This window comes from Perissodus microlepis, chromosome 13 (genome assembly GCF_051167445.1).
Source record: "Perissodus microlepis isolate ML-2025 ecotype Zambia chromosome 13, ASM5116744v1, whole genome shotgun sequence".
Taxonomy (NCBI): Eukaryota; Metazoa; Chordata; class Actinopteri; order Cichliformes; family Cichlidae; genus Perissodus; species Perissodus microlepis.
The window spans coordinates 1,365,849-1,389,070 of record NC_140473.1 but is presented as its reverse complement, the minus strand read 5'-3'; the positions used below and the strand labels follow the sequence as shown (position 1 = coordinate 1,389,070).

Here is a 23,222-nt window from a genome sequence, read left to right as displayed (position 1 = left end):
AACCAAAACGGTGACTTTCTGTCTGTTCAGACTCAGAAGCCTTCAGCTCAGGCTGCACGCCCTCACTGAGCAGCCTCCGTTTTACAGGGAGTGCAGAATTATTAGGCAAGTTGTATTTTTGAGGAATAATGTTATTATTGAACAACAACCATGTTCTCAATGAACCCAAAAAACTCATTAATATCAAAGCTGAATGTTTTTGGAAGTAGTTTTTAGTTTGTTTTTAGTTTTAGCTATTTTAGGGGGATATCTGTGTGTGCAGGTGACTATTACTGTGCAGAATTATTAGGCAACTTAACAAAAAACAAATATATACCCATTTCAATGATTTATTTTTACCAGTGAAACCAATATAACATCTCCACATTCACAAATATACATTTCTGACATTCAAAAACAAAACAAAAACAAATCAGCGACCAATATAGCCACCTTTCTTTGCAAGGACACTCAAAAGCCTGCCATCCATGGATGCTGTCAGTGTTTTGATCTGTTCACCATCAACATTGCGTGCAGCAGCAACCACAGCCTCCCAGACACTGTTCAGAGAGGTGTACTGTTTTCCCTCCTTGTAAATCTCACATTTGATGATGGACCACAGGTTCTCAATGGGGTTCAGATCAGGTGAACAAGGAGGCCATGTCATTAGTTTTTCTTCTTTTATACCCTTTCTTGCCAGCCACGCTGTGGAGTACTTGGACGCGTGTGATGGAGCATTGTCCTGCATGAAAATCATGTTTTTCTTGAAGGATGCAGACTTCTTCCTGTACCACTGCTTGAAGAAGGTGTCTTCCAGAAACTGGCAGTAGGACTGGGAGTTGAGCTTGACTCCATCCTCAACCCGAAAAGGCCCCACAAGCTCATCTTTGATGATACCAGCCCAAACCAGTACTCCACCTCCACCTTGCTGGCGTCTGAGTCGGACTGGAGCTCTCTGCCCTTTACCAATCCAGCCACGGGCCCATCCATCTGGCCCATCAAGACTCACTCTCATTTCATCAGTCCATAAAACCTTAGAAAAACCAGTCTTGAGATATTTCTTGGCCCAGTCTTGACGTTTCAGCTTGTGTGTCTTGTTCAGTGGTGGTCGTCTTTCAGCCTTTCTTACCTTGGCCATGTCTCTGAGTATTGCACACCTTGTGCTTTTGGGCACTCCAGTGATGTTGCAGCTCTGAAATATGGCCAAACTGGTGGCAAGTGGCATCTTGGCAGCTGCACGCTTGACTTTTCTCAGTTCATGGGCAGTTATTTTGCGCCTTGGTTTTTCCACACGCTTCTTGCGACCCTGTTGACTATTTTGAATAAAACGCTTGATTGTTCGATGATCACGCTTCAGAAGCTTTGCAATTTTGAGACTGCTGCATCCCTCTGCAAGATATCTCACTATTTTTGACTTTTCTGAGCCTGTCAAGTCCTTCTTTTGACCCATTTTGCCAAAGGAAAGGACGTTGCCTAATAATTATGCACACCTGATATAGGGTGTTGATGTCATTAGACCACACCCCTTCTCATTACAGAGATGCACATCACCTAATATGCTTAATTGGTAGTAGGCTTTCGAGCCTATACAGCTTGGAGTAAGACAACATGCATGAAGAGGATGGTGTGGACAAAATACTCATTTGCCTAATAATTCTGCACTCCCTGTATTATCCATTTTTATGATATTTACACATATGTTTGGAGCAAAATCTGCTGAAATGTTTGGCTTCTATAAAATTTTGAGATTTTATCTGTGCTGTGTGTAATTTTGAGGAACTTTCTGGCATCGTTGTAACGTCGTAGAGCATCATATTAAAATAATGAAAATCTGCGCGGTAGCTCTCTCCTCTCATGTGATATATCACTCGATAAGATTTCTTAAACTTGTTCCCTGAGATGGTGGACAGAGCTGCAGATCCATGACAGCCTTACACAGTTAGCTAGCAGCTAATGACCAGGACACGTGTGCAGGTAATAAAGGACAGGTAATGTACAGGCACACACACCATGTTTCCACAGAACAACTGACCCACGTGTCCATAATAAGCTAACACTCCTGTGTTTTGTAGACTACACTGTAGGCTATTCACCTACTTACTGGTTTCTGTTGCCTCAGTCTGCGTCTCCCAGTTACTTCCCAGGCAAGGAAAAAACTACTTTCAGTAATTGTTAACTCAGAACTAGTAGAGCACAGGTGTCCAACTCCAGGCCCCGAGGGCCGGGATCCTGCAGGTTTTAGATGTGTTTATGATCCAACACAGCTGATTTAAATGGCTAAATGACCTCCTCAACATGTCTTGAAGTTCTCCAGAGGCCTGGTAACGAACTCATCAGGTGATTCATTTGTGCTGACCCTATAAAACCTGCAGGACACCGGCCCTCGAGGCCTGGAGTTGGAAACCCCTGAGGTAAGTGTACAGGTGAGCACGACGGTGAGGATGCCTTAATTACAGGAAGTAAACACCTCCTCATGGAGGTGACGGATCAACCCTTAAACTCTCCATGAGCTGCTCTGAGGAGCAGCTGCACCTCCTCTTCATCACACTTCTCCTCTTCATTTCCCTCCTGCTCTTCATCACCCAAACCGGTTTTCAGCCAAACTCACAAAGAAGAAAAGTTTTTGTTTTCCCCTCCTTTGTTCTTCTGTGAGTCCCAGGCTCTGGAGAGGAGGTGGGTGATGAAGAGGGAGAGGAAGAGGAGGAGGCGGACAAGACTCATTTCCATGTGAAAAAAACCTCAAAAACCATTAAAACCAATAAAACTATTTAGAGGGACGTGTTCAAACGGAGCAGCTTTATTGACAGTGACGCCTGGGAACAAAATACCACACACACGTTAGTTAGTTAGTTAGTTAGTTAGAGTTTTATTTTGAAGCCCCCCCCCAACCCCCCACCCCCGTGTGCGCGCGGCACCGGGCGGAGCGGAGGCTCAGAGCCGCTGCTGGCCGACACACAGCGCTGTTCTGCGCGGAGCGGAGGGCGGAGAGCCGGGCAAAGCCGAAGCAGCTGGAGCGTTAAACCCGGACTCGGAGCCGAGCGTGCGGGACTCAAGGCGCCTCCGGGTCTGGAGCGGGTCTGGATTCATGCTGATGCCGTGCAGTCCGCTGCGGTCCGGATCCGTGTAGTTCGGCGGGGCGTGGTGGGGAGGATGGAGGGGAAGGAGAAGCCCAGACCCGGTCCGGATTACCTGATGCAACTCATGAACGACAAGAAGCTGATGAGCGGTCTTCCGAACTTCTGCGGAATCTTCCAGCACCTGGAGAGGCTCCTGGACGAAGGTGAGACCCGCACGCGCGCGAGAGGGTTTAAATCAAAGGAAAAGTTTACTGAAACCATCCTGATACTTTTTCTTTTAAAACTTCTACAAGTTAAAGTACTTACTGCAGTACTACATGTACTGCAGTAAGTACTGTCAGAAAGTGTGCTATGTGTTTTCAGAGTAAAAGTACTGTCTGAAGCATACTCGAGTAACGTATCATACTTTAGTGATCATGGATTTTAATAACTGATCATCATTTATTGATTTCATTGATCAGAAAGATTAAAAAACAAATGGGTGAGCTGGCACGTTTAACCCCACCCACAATTTTCACTAATCAGTAGGAATCCAACTCAGTCACTTTACAGCCTCATTGCATTATTAGGGGCATGGCCTCTGTGACTGACAGGTGGATGGGACACAGGCGGCTCTTGTTGCTGTCTGCTAGCTTCTCCTGAACTGGACCTCGGCTGTGTTTGTGCTGTTGGAGCCTTCTGGGCTGCTGTGAGGTTATTGTGGTCATGTGACTGCTGACATTATGTGGCAGTGCTCCAGCGGACAGCGAGGTGGAGGAATGAGAACATCTGGTTCAGTGTGTGTGCGCACAGATGTTTTCTGCAGGTGTGAATGTTTGAATAAAGTTTCACAGTTTGAGAAGGACTGAAATACAAGAAGCTCATGGTCAGTGAGGGTGGATTGATCTGCAGACCGATGCAGCAGACGTCCACCTGTCTCACATTAGCTCACCTGTGTCTCTGTCAGGTGATCTGCTTTTCCATGAAGTTCATACTTCGAGCACGCTAAGGCTAGCCGGATAGCTGTAAGTTAGCCACACAATGCCCAGATGAGCTTTGCTATCACTACACTGACACTCAGGTGTGCAGGATAGACAGGTCTGTACAGCACACGCCCTCCAAGAAGCTCTTTTTATACCCAGTCATGAGACTGACCTGCTGCCCGCTCACCTGATTGGCTGCTAAACACCAGACTTTTTGGAGACAATTCAAATATATCTGATATTTGTATTAAAATGGTGAAATGATTTCCTCAGTTTAAACACTTGATTTCTATAGATAATGAAATATGACTCAATATTCTGCTTACATTTACATTTTCTCAGCGAGTGAGCTTTTTTAGAGCCGGGTTGTAGATGCTAGGGTTAGACTGCATTTCACTAGATGGCCACAGGGGGTATTTACCTAATAAACACTTAATAACAGTTAGGTTAGTTTACAGTAGAGTCCTGTGAACTCGGACCAACATGTCCAACGTGTCAGGTGTGTTGTTTACCTGTGAGTTACTGATGTAGAAAGTGCGCTGTGATTGGACAGCTAGACCTGACGCTAGGGAGAATTGTGGCATGTGTCTGAACACTGCTTTTCCAACAGCACCTCTTTATTTCTGTCCTCTGTGTGCGTCTCAATTACACTAAGTGCAGCTATTCATCATTTAATTGGTCTAATCAATTAATTCAAAAGCTCAGATGAAGTGTGTGTTTGTGTGTGTGTGCGCGTGTGTGTGTTTGTGTGTGTGTGTGTGTGTCAGTCAGAGAGAGAGAAGAAAATCAATTTACCCAGAATCCCCTCTGGCTGGCGTCCCTGCTGTAATAGCCTCAGACAGTAAAACCACTAGTACCAGTGTGTGTGTGTCTGTCTGACTTTGTGAGGACCAACATCACATTTTAACCATTGTAGAGAGGACGTTCCTGCCTGTTTGGTCTCTGTGTTGACTCCTCAGTGTAAGATGATCCTTTGAAGACGTCTGTGATGGTTCACGTTGGAATCAGGGCGACAATGAGGGTGACGAAGAGACCACGTGAGGACATGGTGCTTATACGATAACCTTTCATGACTGGTGATCTCCTCGCCTGCGCCATGACTCGGGGCATTGACGTTGAAGTGAATGTTGTAGGCGGACTGAAAGCACGTTGGTTTATTTTGGAGGTGTGTCCTGAGCAGAGATGGGCAGTAACGCGTTACTGTAATCCGATTACTTTTTTTCAAGTAATGACTAAAGTAAGGGATTACTATTGCAAAAACGGTAATTAGATTACTGTTACTTTCCCGTAGGAACGCTGCGTTACTGCGTTACTAAAACCGTGATTGTTTTGCGAGAATGTCTCATGACAGTGACGTAAGCGAGTGCGACGCTCGTGACAACAGCTGTGTGCAGATCAACAATGGATCATATATCGAGTGCGGGAGAGAGTATGAGCGTGCAGCGTTTAAAGCGTGGAAGTACTGACCTTACTTTGAGTTTGATTCCATAAAAAGTGACAAAAACATTAGTGTCCGCTGTGCGTGGGAAGAAAACTTCTCTTTACAGCAAAATAACCCTAAACTTCCGAGCAAGCACCGAGTAGCTACGACGTAATGGGAAACTCACAGAGAAACTCGCGGATTCTTCCACTGACCGCTGCGGCTCACCTGCACCAGGGTAAACCTCCGCCTACCCCACTCCTGCTTTACAGGTGAAAATAGAGCAACAGGACCGCTAGTCTGTGACTTTATTTTCTGCTGTGTTTTACTTGCATCTATTTGAAAGACTGAGTGTAAACACAAAAAAAAATTATTTTATGTGCTGGAATGAGCAGAAAATAGGTTTAAATGTTAAACTAATTTATTCCAGTCAGAGAATGGTGCATATAATTAAATTTTTGCTTGATGCATAAAGTTAAAAGATTAAAACGGATAAAACAAGTTTTAAAAAGAGACTTTTCCATTTGATTACATTTATATGATGGATTATGCAGAAAAAGTAGAATTGGGCTGAAAGATCTATCACTTTATCACCTATTCAGGTTGTAAATCATGTTTTTAAAAAGTAACTAAGTAACTAAGTAACTAAGTAATTAATTACTTTTGAAAATAAGTAATCAGTAAAGTAACAGGATTACTTTTTGGGGGAAGTAATCAGTAATTAGTTACTGATTACTTTTTTCAAGTAACTTGACCAACACTGGTCCTGAGGGCGGGTTGCCTGCTCCCATGTTGCTGGTTATTGTGGCCGTGATGCTGCAGGAGCTGCAGACTGTGAGGAGCTCACTTGATGTGATGGAAAGTCTCTGATGCTAACCAGCAGGTTAGTGTGTTTCTAACCTGCTGAGGAGATGCTCAGGTGTTTCCTACCTGTGCAGCTGCTTGTTTCCTGTTTCCTGCTCACAGACGTCTGCTGCAAACAGCCGTCTGACATGAGGATGAACTCAGAACTCAGAGTTGCATGTTCGTGTGCGCGTGTGTGTGCGTGTGTGTGCGCACTCCTAGCTCCTGATTGGCTGACGGTGAGGGCTGTTTTGTTGCTCTGAATCACCACACAGACAGCTTCATAAAGTCTCCCAGCATGCATTGCGAGGGAGAAATAAATCTTACCGGGGTGGTGGTCAGTATAAGATGTGTGATCATCATGGAAACAGTTACCTGGGATACTGCAACTTCCTGTGAAAGCTGCACTGGTTTCACGTCCCTACTTGCTGCTGTTTCAAGACAGAAACAAAGAGCTGAGCTGCAGCTTAAACACACGTTCAATGCCACATGTTAAACCAACATGCTAAAAACATGCACATGAAAGAATACAGAAGCAACACAGGAGCCCTGAGAAACCCCACAGCTAGCTGCTATAACACAGTTAGAATGATTGTTGTCACATGTTGTTTTGCTTTTTTGCTGTATTTTGTAACCAGACATGTCCCAGTGTTAAACATTTGCAGGACCAAATCTGTCAAAGTTATCACAGTGATAAAGCTGCGGCTCTGTAAAGGAGAAAGGACCGAGAACACCAACCGTTATAACTGCAGTAAAGGTGGATGGTGGTCTCCACAGAGGGGGGACCCATCACATCAGCAATCAGCCGCCTGTAACGCAGTCTTCAGACCTCCTCTCAGGTGGTTCGACACCAACTCACAGTGTTGTGGCCATTTTTGTTGAATGTTTATAAAACGCAATTTGTATTCATTTTCGGTTTTTTTCTTTAAAGTTGTAAGAATATGCTGACCTAGTTTTGTTATGTAACTTTGTAATTCATTTTATTGGAAAAGTTTTTGGAAAGTGATTGGTTTATTGGCTTATGGACCCTCCCATTAATCAGGGGATTAAGAGCACCCTGGAGGGGTGTGGTAAAGATGGTTTTTTGTTTGCCAAATGTCTGATGGGAAGACGGGAGGGTTAGAAAATGATTTTTTGACCACTTTTGAAGTTGTTAAAGCAAATTGAGTTAACTTTCGTTTAATTTTAAGTTTTAAGAAGTTATTTGGCTGATTTTTGTTTATAATTTTCCACGAAATAATAATAATAATAATATGATTTTTAAACAATGGAGTCAGAAGTGCGTTCTAAAACCTCCCGTTGCCACCCACGGCCTTTTCTTGGACTTTTTTGGTGTTTGGAACATAAAAGGCCGTGACACACAGCTTGACCCATAACTCACATGATTACAGGGTGGGTCAGCAACTGTGAGGATGACCCCCGAGAGGACAAGCCTACCAGAGGTCAAAGACCCGAGACACCACATCGTTCTGTCCAGTGAAACATTTGCAAGAACCTCCAAATGCCTTAAACTTAAGAACTTAAGGAGTTGCAGGACCTAGAAGACTAAGAAACCACACAGGTTAAAGTGTTCTCTTCAGTTGAGCTTGATCTGTGAAACATGAACATTATTGCACTCAGCTGTTCACTGATCAGGCTCAACATGAAGGGAAAGCTGACCGGTGTTTGCAGGTCAGGTTATCGTCTGGCTGCTTCAAGGTTCAAACTCCACGAGGAGAGCAGCAGTCACACAGATCATCAGTTCCACCTTCACCATCCATCACATCCATCTCACCTGCAGATACAAGAAGCTAAAGAGGACACGGGAATGACAGATCATGGAATCAGGTGAGAACATCATCGTCACCTCAGGTTTCAGAGGTTCGCACGGTGATGTTTGGAAAAATATGAACACGACCTTTAAATCAGTTACAAATATAAAACCTAAATGTCTGATCAGATTTACTCCAAACACAAGGAAAAGGTGAGAAACAGTGGCGCCTCCAGCGCTGAAAACCTGAACATAAAGAACGAGTGTGAAGACGGCGCGCTGAAACATCTGTTTTCAGTTAAGTTTGATTCCAGCTGTTTGTTTCCCTCCGAGCTCAATCAGCTCCTCTTTACCTGCTGCAGGTGTTTTAGTGCTGATGGCCTGCGCGTCCCACTCACCTCTGCCACGAACTCCAAACAGAATCAGCTTCTGATTGGCCAGACCGCAGAACAGTTTTCCACTTCCTGCGTGCGTGTGTGTTTCAGAGATCGGCCGCGTGAGGAAGGACATGTACACGGACACGCTGAACGGATCGGAGAAGAGCGGCGAGCTGCCGGACGCTGTCGGCCCAACGGTGCAGCTGCAGGAGAAACTCTACGTCCCCGTGAAGGAGCATCCCGACGTACGTCTGTGTGTGTGGATTTAGTGACATCATCGTGACGCACCAATAATAATTCATTTCCTGTGTTTCCATCAGTGTTGCTCTGTTTTAAAGTTTTACGACTCAGTAGATTCATTCTAACTATTTATGGCTATTTCTAAAAGAGGATTGGCTGATTAGTGCTTAGGTTGTCATGGTAACAGGCTGACCTGTGTGTGTATGTCAGTTTAACTTTGTGGGGAGGATTCTGGGCCCTCGCGGTCTGACAGCGAAGCAGCTGGAGGCTGAAACTGGATGTAAGATCATGGTGAGAGGAAGAGGCTCTATGAGAGACAAGAAGAAGGTAACGTGCACACGCACACACGCGCGCACACAGCATGTCAGGTATTCATATCTTGTGGGGACATGTAATTAACACAATGCGTTCCTTAGCCCCTAACCATGAAAAATGAATGCCTAACCTTGAGCCTAAGCCCTAGCTATCACCCTGACACTAAAACCACATTTAGTCTCAAACACGCCTTCAGACTTGTGGGGACCAGGATTTTGGTCCCCATAAGTGTAGTAAACTTCCAATTTTTGGTCCCCACAAAGATATGAATACACGCTCATATGCACGCACACAGAAGGCATAAGATGAAATTTTTCTTTTTATATTTCAAATATTTGATTTTCTTGGTTTAATCAAAGCAGTGACGTAAAAAGTGAAAATGCCTGACGCTGAAACACAGTCAGAGGTCAGTCAGCAGATTTTCATTTAAAGAACAACACATATGAAAATACACAGGGCTGATCCAGAGACAGAACACGTGAGCCTGAGCATCACTCAGATGTGTTTCAACATTTAAAACGAATGAAGAGCCTTCTCTTTGTTTGAGAAGCTCAAAGAGTGAGAACGTGCACGGCTGCTGAGGTATGACACATTTCCTTATCACAGAGAGTGTGTTCTTATGAATTTTATTCCAGATGTTAGGGTTAACTCTGCATTGTGCTTGTGTTTTATTGTGCGTTTTCTGAAGGACTTTGTAACATTCGGTTTGATGTGTGCACAGAGGAGATCAGTCAGAATCAGTAGAATTAGGTCGCTCAGTGAAGTGACCGCTTATCGTTGTGAATCTGCAGGTTCTGAGTGAATCAACGAACGCTGAGCTGCGTCTTTCCTTTTACTTCTATCCTATCACAGCGAATGTCCACTCAACCCGAAACAGATACCTGCAGAAGAACATGCAGGATCCAGCCTGAGCTCAGTGGACCAAACCAGTTTGAGCAGGGTCTTTCTTCATGCAGGTGCAGACTAATGTGGGATGGGCCTGATTGGAGAAATAGTTCATGTCCAAAACAGGAAGTATCTGTGGCTCCAACGACGCCCGAAAATCTGTCGCTGTCTCAGATGGATGGTCTGTCCCTAAAACTGAGACTTTCACTGATTAGGGTTCAGTTTGAAAACTATAAAAATAAAGTCACACATCCTTCCCAAAAAGCTCTTAAACTCTTCTGTTGCTTGAACTTCAAACTGAAGCCAAAATCTCAGCTTGCATTCTGAACTTTATAAAGTTTCATTCTGCTTTGGCAGAAAGGACAGGACATTTTGGGTTAGGGTTAGGTCCTGTCAGACTGAAGAAAGACTTATGACATGAATTTGTCTTTAGCTTGGGATTTTAAATACAACTCCGAACAGGATGTTGCTTCATGCAGCCGTGTGTCAGAAAGTTTGTCTGCCAACTTTCAGGAAGAGCTGAGACTCTAAAATAAGAGCTGACGAGCTGCTTCCTGTGAAAGCTCTGAGTCTGCAGAAGCAGCCGAGTCACACGGTCTCCTCAGGATTAAGACTCTCTGAATGATTCACCGTGAAGAAACTATTTCAGACATTTCAGGTCAAACTGCTGAAAAAACATGCGTGTTTGTGTTTCTGCGTGTGTGACGCTGACAAGGTTAGCCACCTGCTACGCTAACAGAGGTACATGAGACAGGCGTAGCAACAGTTCAACACAAGCCAGATGGAGCTAGAGGAGAGGGAGGACAATGAATGAGGGGGGTGTTGGTTTTGCACTGATGTCGTGCTGAAACTCATACAGTTTTTGTTAAAACCACTCATCTGTGCAAGAAAACGATCATCCAATCATCTGCCGATCCTCTGCTAACTCAGCAGACTTCCTGCTAACACGCTAACAGGCTGAACGCCAGCAGAAGATCGCAATATATAGCATGCTGTAGGTATTACAGGTACTGTGCTGCAGTGGTTTGTGTCATATCTATCTAACAGACTCAATTTGTTCGTATAAATGGAGAGTCTACTTCACACACTGAGGTTAATTATGGAGTTCCACAGGGTTCGGTGCTAGGACCAATTCTGTTTACATTATACATGCTTCCCTTAGGCAGCATCATTAGGAGACATAGCATACATTTACACTGCTATGCAGATGACACCCAGCTCTATCTGTCCATGAAGCCAGATAACACACACCAATGAGTTAAAAAGTGTAACCAATTAGTTAAATTTTGACCAGGACATGTCCTTCAACGCACATATTAAACAAATATGTAAGACTGCTTTCTTCCATTTGCGCAACATCTCTAAAGTTAGAAATATCCTGTCTCAGAGTGACGCTGAAAAACTAGTTCATGCATTTATTACTTCCAGGCTGGACGGATGTCATTCATTATTATCAGGAAGTCCTAAAAACTCCCTGAAAAGCCTTCAGTTAATCTCAGTTTTTTTAACCTTATAATATAAAGTACCTTGAGGTGACTGTTGTTGTGATCTGGTGGCTTACTTACAGTTCCTAGAGTATTTAAAAGTAGAATGGGACACAGAGCCTTTAGCTTTGAGGCCCCTCTTCTGAGGACCACAGACAGTGAATGTAAAAACAAACTGTAACTCCCTGGATGCATTTCACCAAAGTCAGTCAATTGTGAACACCAGACAGCATGTGAATATATACTACTTGTCTCTGTCTTCACTCATGTCTCCACCTGCAGGAAGACCAGAACCGAGGGAAGCCAAACTGGGAGCACCTGAACGAGGACCTTCATGTCCTCATCACGGTGGAAGACGCCCAGAACCGAGCCGACATCAAACTCAAACGAGCTGTAGATGAAGTCACCAAGCTGCTCGTACCTGCTGTGAGTCCCCTGACCTCTGACCTGTGTGTGTTTTTGTGAGGACAAAGGAAGTTCTACATATCCAGGCTTTCTTCAAGTTCGCTGGCTCGATGAACTCTAAAACTTGCTAATTATCAACTTTTTCTGTTAAGCCGGGATCTCTATTAGCGCCAGGTGCTCTGACCAGAGACATTAAAGGTCTATGATGATGATGAAACCTGTAAAGAGGTGAACCCCTCAGAGGTGGAGCAGCAGAAACTGGTTAATCCGCTGATTTGTGACAGAGAGGTGTGAAATAAAGGTTTGAATGGCAGGAAGGATGTTGCTCTGAGCGCGCTCAGCGCTGCTGTTTGTTTCCTAGGTGACAGCTTCACATCACAGCTGTGAAACATGACAGCTTCCTGTCCCACAGCCTGATGAAGGGCACGTGAGATCAGATCAGAGGGGACGAATGTGATTGGTTGAAAAGGCGTTCGTGTTTCATGATCACATGAACACTTGATCACATGAAAGGTAAATGGCCTGTATTTGTTTAGCGCTTTACTAGTCCCTAAGGACCCCAAAGCGCTTTACACATCCAGTCATCCACCCATTCACACACTGGTGATGGCAGCTACATTGTAGCCACAGCCACCCTGGGGCGCACTGACAGAGACGAGGCTGCCGGACACTGGCGCCACCGGGCCCTCTGACCACCAGTAGGCAACGGGTGAAGTGTCTTGCCCAAGGACACAACGACCGCGACTGTCCAAGCCGGGGCTCGAACCAGCAACCTTCCGATTACAAGGCGAACTCCCAACGCTTGAGCCACGATCACCCCATGAACACGTGCACTTTCAATCTGATCTGCTGGAGCTTCTTCGTTCATTGCTTTCAGGAACATGCTGCACACAGAGAATCTCTCACTCTGAAAACATGCTGCATTAAATGACTGATGACTGAGAACCTTCACAGACATGCTGCATTAAAGAATCAGAGGAAACTCTGAGCCTCACCTGGTAATGCTCAGCATCAGTCACCATGGTGATTCGGCAGGTAAACGGACTCGGGTCGCTGACATCAACCTCACTTTGTGGTTTCAGCCCTTGGGCTTTAACCTTCATGTTCATGTTAGAATCACTTCTAGATTTAGGAGTGTGTGTGTGTGTGTGTGTGTGTGTGTGTGTGAGAGAGAGAGACAGGAAGTGCAGTGATTCTGCTGATCTTCACTTCCTCCACTCTCACTTCCTTGATTTGTGCAGAGGCAGGAAGAAAAAAACTAGGAAGTGAGTCTGGGCACCTGATGATTCTCTTTGTGTGTGTGTGTGTGTGTGTGTGTGTGTGTGTGTGTGTGTGTGTGTGTGTGTGTGTTTGTGTGTTTTCTAACAGGAAGTTGGAGGGAGGCATTGAAGTTAGTTTCATGTTGCAGAGACACAAAGTCAGTTTGTAGTTGGACTGAAGAAAATGAAAGATGTTAACTGACGAGCTGATTGTCTAACGAGCTCGTGGCAGGTGTGTCGTGTGTGTTTGATGTTGTGTTGTGTTTCCTCTCAGGAATCGGTAGAAATAATCGCCGCTGTGTGGTGGACAGCAGCGCCCCATGTGGTCTGCACAGCCCTAAGCAGGCTGGTTACTGAGCATGCTCATAGGATACTGTAACCATCATGAGTTCAAGTCATCGTAATTTGACAAAAGTTTATTTCTGGGACTTGAATGGTCTCTAGCATATCGAGACTATCTCTCCACACCGTTATATATTCCATATATACGGGGTACGAACCCCCTTGGTCGTGGGGCGTTGATAATTCTTTAAGACACTCCAGCTTGCCTGGCCACGCCCCACAGCTCACGTATAAAACAGCTGTGCAGACGTGACATGACTGTTTGACGTGATTGTTTGATCTCCACTTGTGTCGTGCGTGTGAGTGACTTTTCTTCGAGAGTGCTGTGTGTGTGTGCATCCGTCAGGAGCCTGTTTCGGCAGCCTCCCTGGGTGCTAGCCTCTCCCCTGCCCTTTCCCTTAGCTTGGTCTCCCTTAGCTGGTTTCCCTCAGCCGTGGCTCCCCTTAGCTTGGTTCCCCTTTATCTTTCCCTCGGCCCCGGTTTCCCCTAGTTGGTCTCCTGTGGCCCGGTTCCTTTGCCGATCGAGCTGGCGTCTGTGTGTGTGGTGTCTTGCCCGTGTTCCCTCGGCATCTTGCCCGCCTTGCAGGCTTCACGGCGCTGGGACCTCGCTGTGCTACGGCCGGCGAGTGAGCATTCTCTGGTCTGTTAGCCTGTCTGGCGTTGCCCGTAGCTTGGGTGCAGCCAGCAAGACTCGGCTCGTTGCTCGACTACAGTGGGAAGGATGTCAGATTTCCAAGCATACGCTTTCACCTGTCACCTGTCACCCACCTGTCCCTGGGCTGCCCCCTGCTGGTCCCCAGGCACAGTGTTGGGCAAACTGGGTCCCTTCAGCTCTTAATTAGAGCATGCCGGGTGTGGGAACTAGCCTTTCCTGAGGTCCCATCTAGTAGAGCGAACCTCAAGGTTGATGATGTCACGCAGCCACAGCGCCTCCTATCTCAGGTGCCGCTGCTGCCTGATTGGTCTGGTTGCAGGCAGTGAGTGTGCTGCATCCCAGCATTTGTGGTCCCCTGCCCGCAGATGGTTGCTGCCATGTGTACCTTGTCAGTGGTCCATTGGCACCTTCATTCTCGGCGGTTCGGTTGCACTGTCTCCTCGCGGGGTGTCTTACAGAGTTACCCCGTAAATACGGAATATGTAACAGTCTGCAGAGATAGTCCCCATATACTAGGGAACGTACGGTTACTGTGTAATCTTGGTTCTCTTAGTGAGAGTCTCTCTCCACCATCAGGCCGCTCGGAGACACGTTCCAATCAAACTATCACCGGTGTCACGTCTGCACATCTGTTTTATACGTGAGCTGTGGGGTGTGGCCGGGCGAGCCGGATTGTCTTAATCCACACGCCACGACCAAGTGGGGTCATACCCCGTACATATGGAATAAGTAACGGTGTGGAGAGAACCCAGGTTATACAGTAACCGTACGATCTTTTGTGATCATTTACTGATGTTTGGATATTTTACAGATTGTTTTATACAACATGAATCTTTCTGTAGTGGCTGATTTCAGATTCTTTTTAAATGTATTTTACAGTTTTTGATACTTTTTAATACATCTGATACTTTCAGGCTGAATGAAATTCTGTGTGAACTTAAGCTGCTGTGTGTGTCGGTTCTGCATGTTCTCACAGCACACGCGTGTCTGAAAGTCGTGTCTGTGTTTCAGGCAGAGGGCGAGGACAGTCTGAAGAAGATGCAGCTGATGGAGTTGGCCATCCTGAACGGGACGTACAGAGACGCCAGCATCAAAACCTGTAAGAGACAGACTGGCCAATCAGACACAGTCATTTTAAACATGAATCATTTGTACCAAATTTATTGGTTAAAATGAAAAACATGAAGCATGCAGTGTTTTAGATGCCATTCACACCGTTTGATTCAGATTTTCATTTTGTCTTTTTACAGCAAGCATACTAAAACTCCTCCCCTTTTTATAAACCCTCCCCTTTCCTGTTACCCATACCCAGCATCCCTCGCCTTTTCTTTCGCAGCATCTAGCGTCTCGCAACAGGCTTCTCGTGTCCTCTCAGGCCCCGCCCCCATACTGGCACCGCCCACTGCCCTGCGTACACCCGCCCCCACAGGCCCCACTCTCATGCCTCTGATTCGTCAGATCCAGACAGTGTTGCCCAATGGAACACCGGCACTGATGGCAGGGGTGGGGCCTGAGTCTGGCCTGATCTACACGACGCCATACGATTACCCGTACGCTCTGGCGGCACCAGCGTCCATCTTGGAGTACCCGCTGGACTCTGGGGGGGTGTTGGGTAAGCCCGCCCCCCCCTGTTCCTGTGAATGCTCTCCCACCCCTCACCACCACACTCATGGCCAGTGGAGCCCTGCCCCTACACTGGTCCTCCGACACGCCTCCTGAGAGACAAAACAAACAAACGATCAAACAAACACACACACGGCCTTGTGCCTCCTGCTGGACGGATGAGGTCGTCATTGCTCCATCATTATCTGCCGTTTGATTGGCTGAAAATGTTTGAACTGACTTCCAGCACTGAAAACACATTGAAAACACGCCTGTGAACTGAAAACACGCCTCCACTTGCAGACGCTTTCAGGTCGATGCAAACACGCTGATTTTTGGAGAGGAAGTAAAAGTTGATTCAAGTGATTTGAAAATTTGTAATCTTCAGGAAATAAAATTTCAGAGAAAAGTATTAGAAAGGTTTAAATATCAGAATAATGAGGACTTTGGTATTGTGAGAGGAAGAGCTAAATTTACACATCCAAGCATGAAATATTACTTTGGCCTTTATGAGCCACAGTAACCAATCAAAGTGAAGCACTCAAAGGGGTGTCGCCTTTGTGATGATGTCACAGTTCAGACTCGTCCTGAAAGCCTCTCAGATCTCATCTGGAGTGAAATTGTCTCCCAGTGTGTGCCTTAATGCAAGTTTCTTATTGTTTTCATCACTGACTAACGATGATGTCATGACGTACCTGTTCTGTCACGATGGACAGGTTTGTCCCTGTCCTCCAAGGGCTGATGGGGCTAAACTTCTGCTTAGCCCCGCCCTTCTGGCTGCACGCCTACCTTTCCCACGCCACAGATTCGGTTAGAGATTCACTTTGATCTGAAGCTATGTTTGTTACAGCCGTAATGCAAACACACCTGAAAGGAAGGGTCAGAGCTTTAAAAACTAAATGATTGATAAAACCGTGCCTTAACCAAACACAGACACAGCCGTGGCCGATCAAAGCTTAGATTTTTTTTAATTAAAATTTCAGGAATAACTCATCACACAGCCAGAACAAGCGTGGAGTCGTGTTTTATTTGGACTCAGTCTATAATTAAACAAAACTGTTTACAACGCCCCCTGCTTCAGGCTGTGGACGCTTTATGTCAATGAACACAGAGTTAAACGTGATCCGAGAAAACCAGCCCAGCAAGAAACCAGTAAGAAAACAGGTGGCTTCTGGGAAACGCAGTCCTGATGTGTGACAGTGGCACAGCTGTTCACCTTTGGGCAGAACAGACAGCGCCGTGCTTTTGAAGACTTTACGGATCCTCTGAGGTTAATGAAGAATAACGGACTGTCTTTGAGTGAATTTTTTAACAAACCAACTTTGATCTGGGTTTCAGTTCATGTCAGACTTTAAGTTAAGCTAGGGTAAGGCCTGGAAAACTACAGATGTCTGTGGGTTTATTTTACGTTTTCTTCCATTTCATATGTTACTTTAAACATGTTACAGTGTGGATAGATGACAGAGCTAACAGTCCTATAGCTAAGTTAGGTGTGACTCTAGAGGAGACAGTAAACAGGAAGCTTTCAATTAAAGTTCTTGCTATGACGTTTGCTAACAGAACTTACCTCTGTGCAGATCTACGTCTGAAACATCAATGACTTTGCTCATGACTGATTTAATGCTGAACTTTGACCTCAGAGATGAGTGGTGATGTGACCAAAGCCCTGGAGGTTACTGACAGATTTATCAAATATTCTGGGATCACTATGTGATTAAAACACGGCAACCAGGTGTTTTTGCTGACGGTCAGTGTAGAGCTAAAGTCTACGCTGTTGTTTCTCAAGACATAAATGTGAACATTTTTGATTTTCTCTCTCCAAAAAACAGCAAAAGATCAAAAATAAATAATGATTTTTTTTTTAAGTTGTATTATATTTCTTGAAAAAACAAAAGTCCTCATGGTAAAACATTGCTAAAATATTAGCAGCTGTTGACCAATCAGGCCGCTAAATTAAATCAGCTAATCAGAGTCCCAGCTTCACTGTGAGGTCACTGCCCGTCAGAAATCAGAAACATGATTTTACTCTGTGAACTTGCAAAGATCAGAAACCTGTTGTCTGCCGAGGGTTTGGTACTAAAACAATAAAACTGTAATCTGTAGTTGGAAAGTAATCAATAGGTAACACTGACGCAACTAATGAAACAAATCCAATGAAATTGCACAGAAACCTGGCGTAAACCCAACCGGCACATTAACCGAGTTCATGGTCCGAACACTCAGACGTGAACTTTTATTCGCACTCGAGGATCTCTCACAGGATGTCACGTTTTCCTTTAAAACTCGGACTTTGGTTAAAGAGATGAGCTGCAGGGTGAAAGACGTACAGAAAGACTTTTACCTGAAAGGACCGAACTTAAAGGATCGTCCACGTGCAGTACCACGAGGTGATCACAAGACCTTTCTCATCATGGTGTCTCCCTGGTGAAAACAGTTCGCGGTAAAACTCAACACTGAGAGATGTTGTAGACTTCACACATCAGGCTGTGATGGCCTCTCGCCTTGCTTCTCTTCATCGCAAACACCGACAGGAACAGCTCGGCAAGCGTCTTCAGAGTGAGGGACGGGAGTCCACCCTTCTCTGGATCGAGAAAATGTCGTTTCATTTTGTTCTCATTTATACAAAGATCAGAACACAAACTTCCTCTTCCTAGAAGATTTAACACGGAGGACTGTGGAGGTCCAGGAGACCTTCAGGAAGTGCTTGAGCCGACAGTGATTTTACACCTCTGACATTAATGCGTGTTTCATGTCGGAATTATTTTTCAGACTGGATGTAAACGCGGTCGGTTCAGATATTCGCTCGCTCTGTTCGCTCAGAAGCTCAACAGCATCAGCACTGAAGCTCAGAAAGAACCAGCTCATTTAAAGAGTCCTTTATTGCTCAACCACTCAGTCTTGGTTGTTCGTTGAGATGTTGAAGGAGGAAATTGGCCCTAAATTGGTTCAGGTAGTGTGTACAGGTTGCAGCGTGGTGTTAAATGAACATATACCTTTCCCTTCATTCAGAAAAAAATTGACCTTTCTGATCTGTTTAAGTTAAACATGAGGACGTTTGTGAGCGATTCCAAACTTTGAGCGTTAGCATTGGTCTGCAGCGGGTTGCATTCAGGTGTAACCAGTAAACCAGAGTGTTTGCTGGTGTCTGGCTGTGATGGTGGAGGTCAGGTGAGGGACAGGTGTTCCTAATGAGATTTTAATCTGTATCTGTCTGATCTCTGGAACAGACCTCCTCCTCTTCCTGTGTCAGTACAGCAGATGTTCAAACCTCAGAGAAGATTTGAAGAGAAAAATGTTCGACTTGATGAATGCATCTGACCATTTCAGACACTGTCGTGTCTTACTGTCTTTTTATTTCTATTATTTTAGTTTTATCGCAAAGAGAGAGTAGCTTTTATGTATAAAAGTATACAAATATATATGTGAGATGTAAAGAGCAGAAGTGTTTATGAAATGTGAATCTTTGCAAAGAGATGCAATAGAAGTAAAAATCTGTAGCAGCTTTTTGAATTTATGATAAAGACAGGGCCTCCTGTTTAGGTGCATGTTTCTATGGATGCTCACGTGTTTCAGCACCACTAGCATCAAACCTGCTGTTAGGAAAATGTAGCATTGCTTCATGACTTTCATGTTTGTTCTAAACAGAAATGATTCATTTTAAAAAAAGAAATAAAAGTTTTACAGAGTAAAAAATGACTCAGAATTTCTTTCATTTCTGCAGGAAGTGAACATCGTAAGTCTTCTCATATTAACCTGTAGCCTACTAAACCTGCTTTGGCTCTGCTTTAGCTCCTGCCTCATCTGGAAACCGGTCTTATTTCACTCAGACTGCTACAGCTCAGTTGGTCCACATCATCAGGAACACTCTCAGGCTTTGTATCGGAGCAGATTTGAGTCACTTTTCAAAATAATGCTTCTTTAGGTGATCTTGAACCTCAGTGAAGCTACTCACTTCATGCCTACCTTTTTCTGAATGAACAGTTTCAGGAAGCCTGCCGAGGGGCAGCGCCCACGGCTTTTGATGAGTCCTCCTGTCATGTTTCTGGCTGTCTGAGAGTTTAGAGTGTCTGAAGCTGAGCTTTTACCTCTCAGAAACCTTTACCCCACCCTTATAATGGATTGAAGAAATAACCCTGACCCTATGAGTTAATTCAGCTAAAATTTAGTCAGGGTTAAATAATTTGAACAAACTCCATGTAGGGTTAGTTTCCCCAATAATCATGCAGAAAGTTAAAGTTGTGCTTCTTTAAATGAGACCTCAGGTGGTGAGACTAGGGGCCAGAATATCATCCAATCCGGTCCCACACAGGGACAGGGCTGTGTGCTCAGTTCGGCTCTTTTCACTCTTTTACCAACAGCACAGCTATCCACTCCTCAAACACGGTTCTGAAGTTTGCAGGCGACACCACAGTAGTGTGTCTCATGACAAACCATGTACAGAGAGGAGATCCCAGTGCTGTTTATTGAACAATCTGATTTGATTTGATTGATTAGCATTCAAATATCTCAGTGAATACAGAATAAAGATTACCACAAAGCAAGAAAGCACGAGACAAGGATAATCAAAAGGTATTGGCTGAAGCATTTGCTTATTACGCCAACCCTTTTAACAAAAGATCTTTTTGCTTGCAGCTCCTGTACACAGGGCTCGAAGCAAAGAATAAAACAAAGCAAAGCAAAAACAAACAAACAAACAAACTTTCCACCTTAGATAAGTAACTACATCAAAGCAAAACAATGAAGAGTGTCAGTATTATTATTTTTGCTCTTTTCATTCTTGATTTATATATTTTTCTAATAAACAAGGAAAATGAACTCCACCTTTTTAAATCACTGTCATAACTATTCCACAGGTTAACTCCTCTAACAGAAACACATCTCTGCTTTATATTTGTCCTTATCTTTTTTTTTTTTTTAAAGAAATCTGTTCCCCTTAAGTCATATTGAAACTCTGACTTTAAACAGCTTCTGAGTACTGCAGCAAAGCAAGTTAATTTGTGCTTTATACATTATCTGTGCCATTTTATATTCAACTAAATCAGAACATTTCAGGATATTCAGATTAATAAACAAAATGTTAGTTGGTTCTATATAGTTTGATTGATTTATACTTCTTATAGCTCTTTTTTGTAACTTGAAAATAGGAAGAGTATTTGTTTTATATGCATTACCCCATATCTCCAGACAGTAAGTCATATATGGAAGCAACAGAGTACAATAAAGTGTGTATAATGATTTTTTATTCAGGACATGCTTTGTTTTATAGAGAATAGCAATGGTTTTTGACATTTTTGTTTTCACATGGTTTGTATGAGACTTCCAACTCAGCTTATCATCAATTATCACTCCAAGAAATTTATTTTTGTACACTCTTTCAATTTCAATTCCATTAACCCTGATTTTAGATACATTTTTCATTTGTCTAGTGCCAAAAATAATCAATTTGTTTTCTTTATATTTAATGATAACTTATTTACATCAAACCAGTTTTTTAATATATTTAACTCCTTTTCCGCTGTAGTCAGAAGCTGTTCTAGGTTTTTACCTGAGCAGTACAGAGTGGTATCGTCAGCAAACAATACACATTTTAACAGTTTGGAAATGCTACATATGTCATTTATATATAATATGAATAATTTAGGGCCCAGCACAGAGCCCTGAGGAACCCCACAAGTTACCTTCAACTGCTTAGATTTTACATTATTGATTTCGACATATTGATATCTGTCATCCAGGTAACCTTTCATCCACTTGTATGCTAACCCTCTTATGCCATATCTCTCTAGTTTATTCATTAATATAGAATGATCAATTGTATCAAACGCCTTTTTTAAGTCTATAAAAACACCAACAGTATATTCCTTATTATCTATAGCATTAGATATCCCTTCTACAAGTTCCATCACTGCCATCGAAGTGGACCTTTTTGCTCTAAAGCCATATTGGTTATCACTTAGGAGATTATGCTTCTCCATATATTTATCAAGTCTATTAACAAATAACGTTTCTAAAATTTTTGAGAACTGTGGGAGCAGTGATATTGGCCTATAATTGGTAAACTGACATCTCTCTCCGTTTTTATGGATTGGAATAACTTTTGCTATTTTCATTTGTGAGGGAAACACACCAGTTCGAAAGGACAGATTACAAATGTATGCGAAAGGTTGCACTATATATTCTATAATACTTTTAACTAATATCATGTCAATACCAAAACAGTCAGTGGACTTTTTATTTTTAAATGTCTTCACAATGTTAATTATTTCTCTATGAGTTACAGCACCAATAAACATGGAGGACACATTCTGAGTAATATGTTTATTTAGGTCGTTATTATTTCTTGACTCTGGAATTTCTTTTGCTAAATTAAAGCCAACATTTACAAAGAAATCATTAAATTCATTTGCAATGTCTTTAGTTTTATCAAGCACAATATCTTTATCTTTTTTAAAATAATCTGGATAATTCTTATTTTTTGAGCCCTTTTTGATTATACTATTTAATATCCTCCATGTTTCCTGTGTGTTACTTCTACTTTACTCCAATAATTTGTGGTAATATTCATTCTTACTTGTTCTTATAATATTTACTAATCTATTTTTATATAACTTGTACTTTATTTCAGCATCTTTTGTCCTCTGTTTTATGAATCTCTTATATAGATTATTTTTCTTTTTACATGCATCTTCTATCCCCTTTGTGATCCATGGCTTATTTGATCTGTGATGCTTTCTAGTGATTTTCATTAAAGGACAATGTTTTTCATATAGTGAAATTACAGTTGATAGGAATGCATCATATGCACTATTTGAATCTTCATTTGCAAAAACCTCATTCCAATTGTGTTCCTTTAAGTCCACCTGGAGGGCAGCAATGGCTCTTGTTGTTCTATGTCGTATCATATCAAATGTTTGATTCTTTTGTTTAGTTTTAATCCCAAAATAATTTTGGAAAATTGCAAAAACAGGAAGATGATCGCTTATATCAGTTATAAGAAGTCCACCTACTATTTCATGGTCAATTTTATTTGTGAATATATTATCTATCAGTGTAGCTGTATCAATTGTTATTCTACTTGGTTTTATAATTACAGGGAAAAGGGAGTTACTATACATTGTACTGATGAAATCTGTTGCTTTCTGATGTCGATTTGGGTTTAGCAAATCTATATTAAAATCACAAATTATTTGCACTTTTTTATCATTTAGGTTGCTAAACATAGCAAGTTTTTCATTGAATGTCTCAAGGCATGATCCTGGTGTCCTATAGATGCAACCTATTATTATATTGTTAGCTTTTTCAACATGGATTTCAATAGTAACACATTCCAATACGTCATCTATGGTGCTTGACATACATTCAATCAGACTACATTTCAAAACTTTATCTACATATAAAGCAACACCGCCTCCTTTTTAATTCACCCTGTTCATTGTAAATAATTCGTATCCTTCCAGTCCCATTTCACTAACTTTCTCATTATCGAGCCATGTTTCTGATATTGCAATTATATTAAACTTTTTTAACTTACTTAAACATTCTGTAATTTTAGAAAAAAATCTATACAGGCTTCTACTATTGAAATGTATGACCGACAATACATTTGCCATTTTAATATTCATATTTA

The 23,222-nt window shown here is 43.1% G+C and overlaps 1 protein-coding gene across 2 annotated transcripts; it reads left to right on the top strand.

Moving 5' to 3' along the window:
• Positions 1 to 2,851: 2,851 nt before the first annotated feature.
• Positions 2,852 to 19,288, top strand: qkib (QKI, KH domain containing, RNA binding b). 2 transcript variants are annotated; one of them, XM_084948147.1, is made up of 6 exons: positions 2,852 to 3,259; positions 8,517 to 8,653; positions 8,859 to 8,975; positions 11,615 to 11,758; positions 15,005 to 15,092; positions 15,306 to 19,288. In XM_084948147.1, exons 1-6 carry the CDS (start codon positions 3,130 to 3,132, stop codon positions 15,710 to 15,712), a joined length of 1,023 nt encoding a protein of 340 aa, XP_084804273.1. In that variant the 5' UTR covers positions 2,852 to 3,129; the 3' UTR covers positions 15,713 to 19,288. The 2 variants fall into 2 exon arrangements, with proteins under 2 accessions (XP_084804273.1, XP_084804272.1); XM_084948146.1 differs by lacking the exon at positions 2,852 to 3,259 and adding an exon at positions 8,056 to 8,108.
• Positions 19,289 to 23,222: the final 3,934 nt, after the last annotated feature.

Coding starts and splice junctions, on each gene's coding strand:
- qkib (XM_084948147.1), top strand. CDS start 3,130: ATGGAGGGGAAGGAGAAGCCCAGACCCGGTCCGGATTACCTGATGCAA. Junction 3,260..8,516: donor GGAGAGGCTCCTGGACGAAG/GTGAGACCCGCA, acceptor TGTGTGTTTCAG/AGATCGGCCGCGTGAGGAAG. Junction 8,976..11,614: donor CTATGAGAGACAAGAAGAAG/GTAACGTGCACA, acceptor CTCCACCTGCAG/GAAGACCAGAACCGAGGGAA.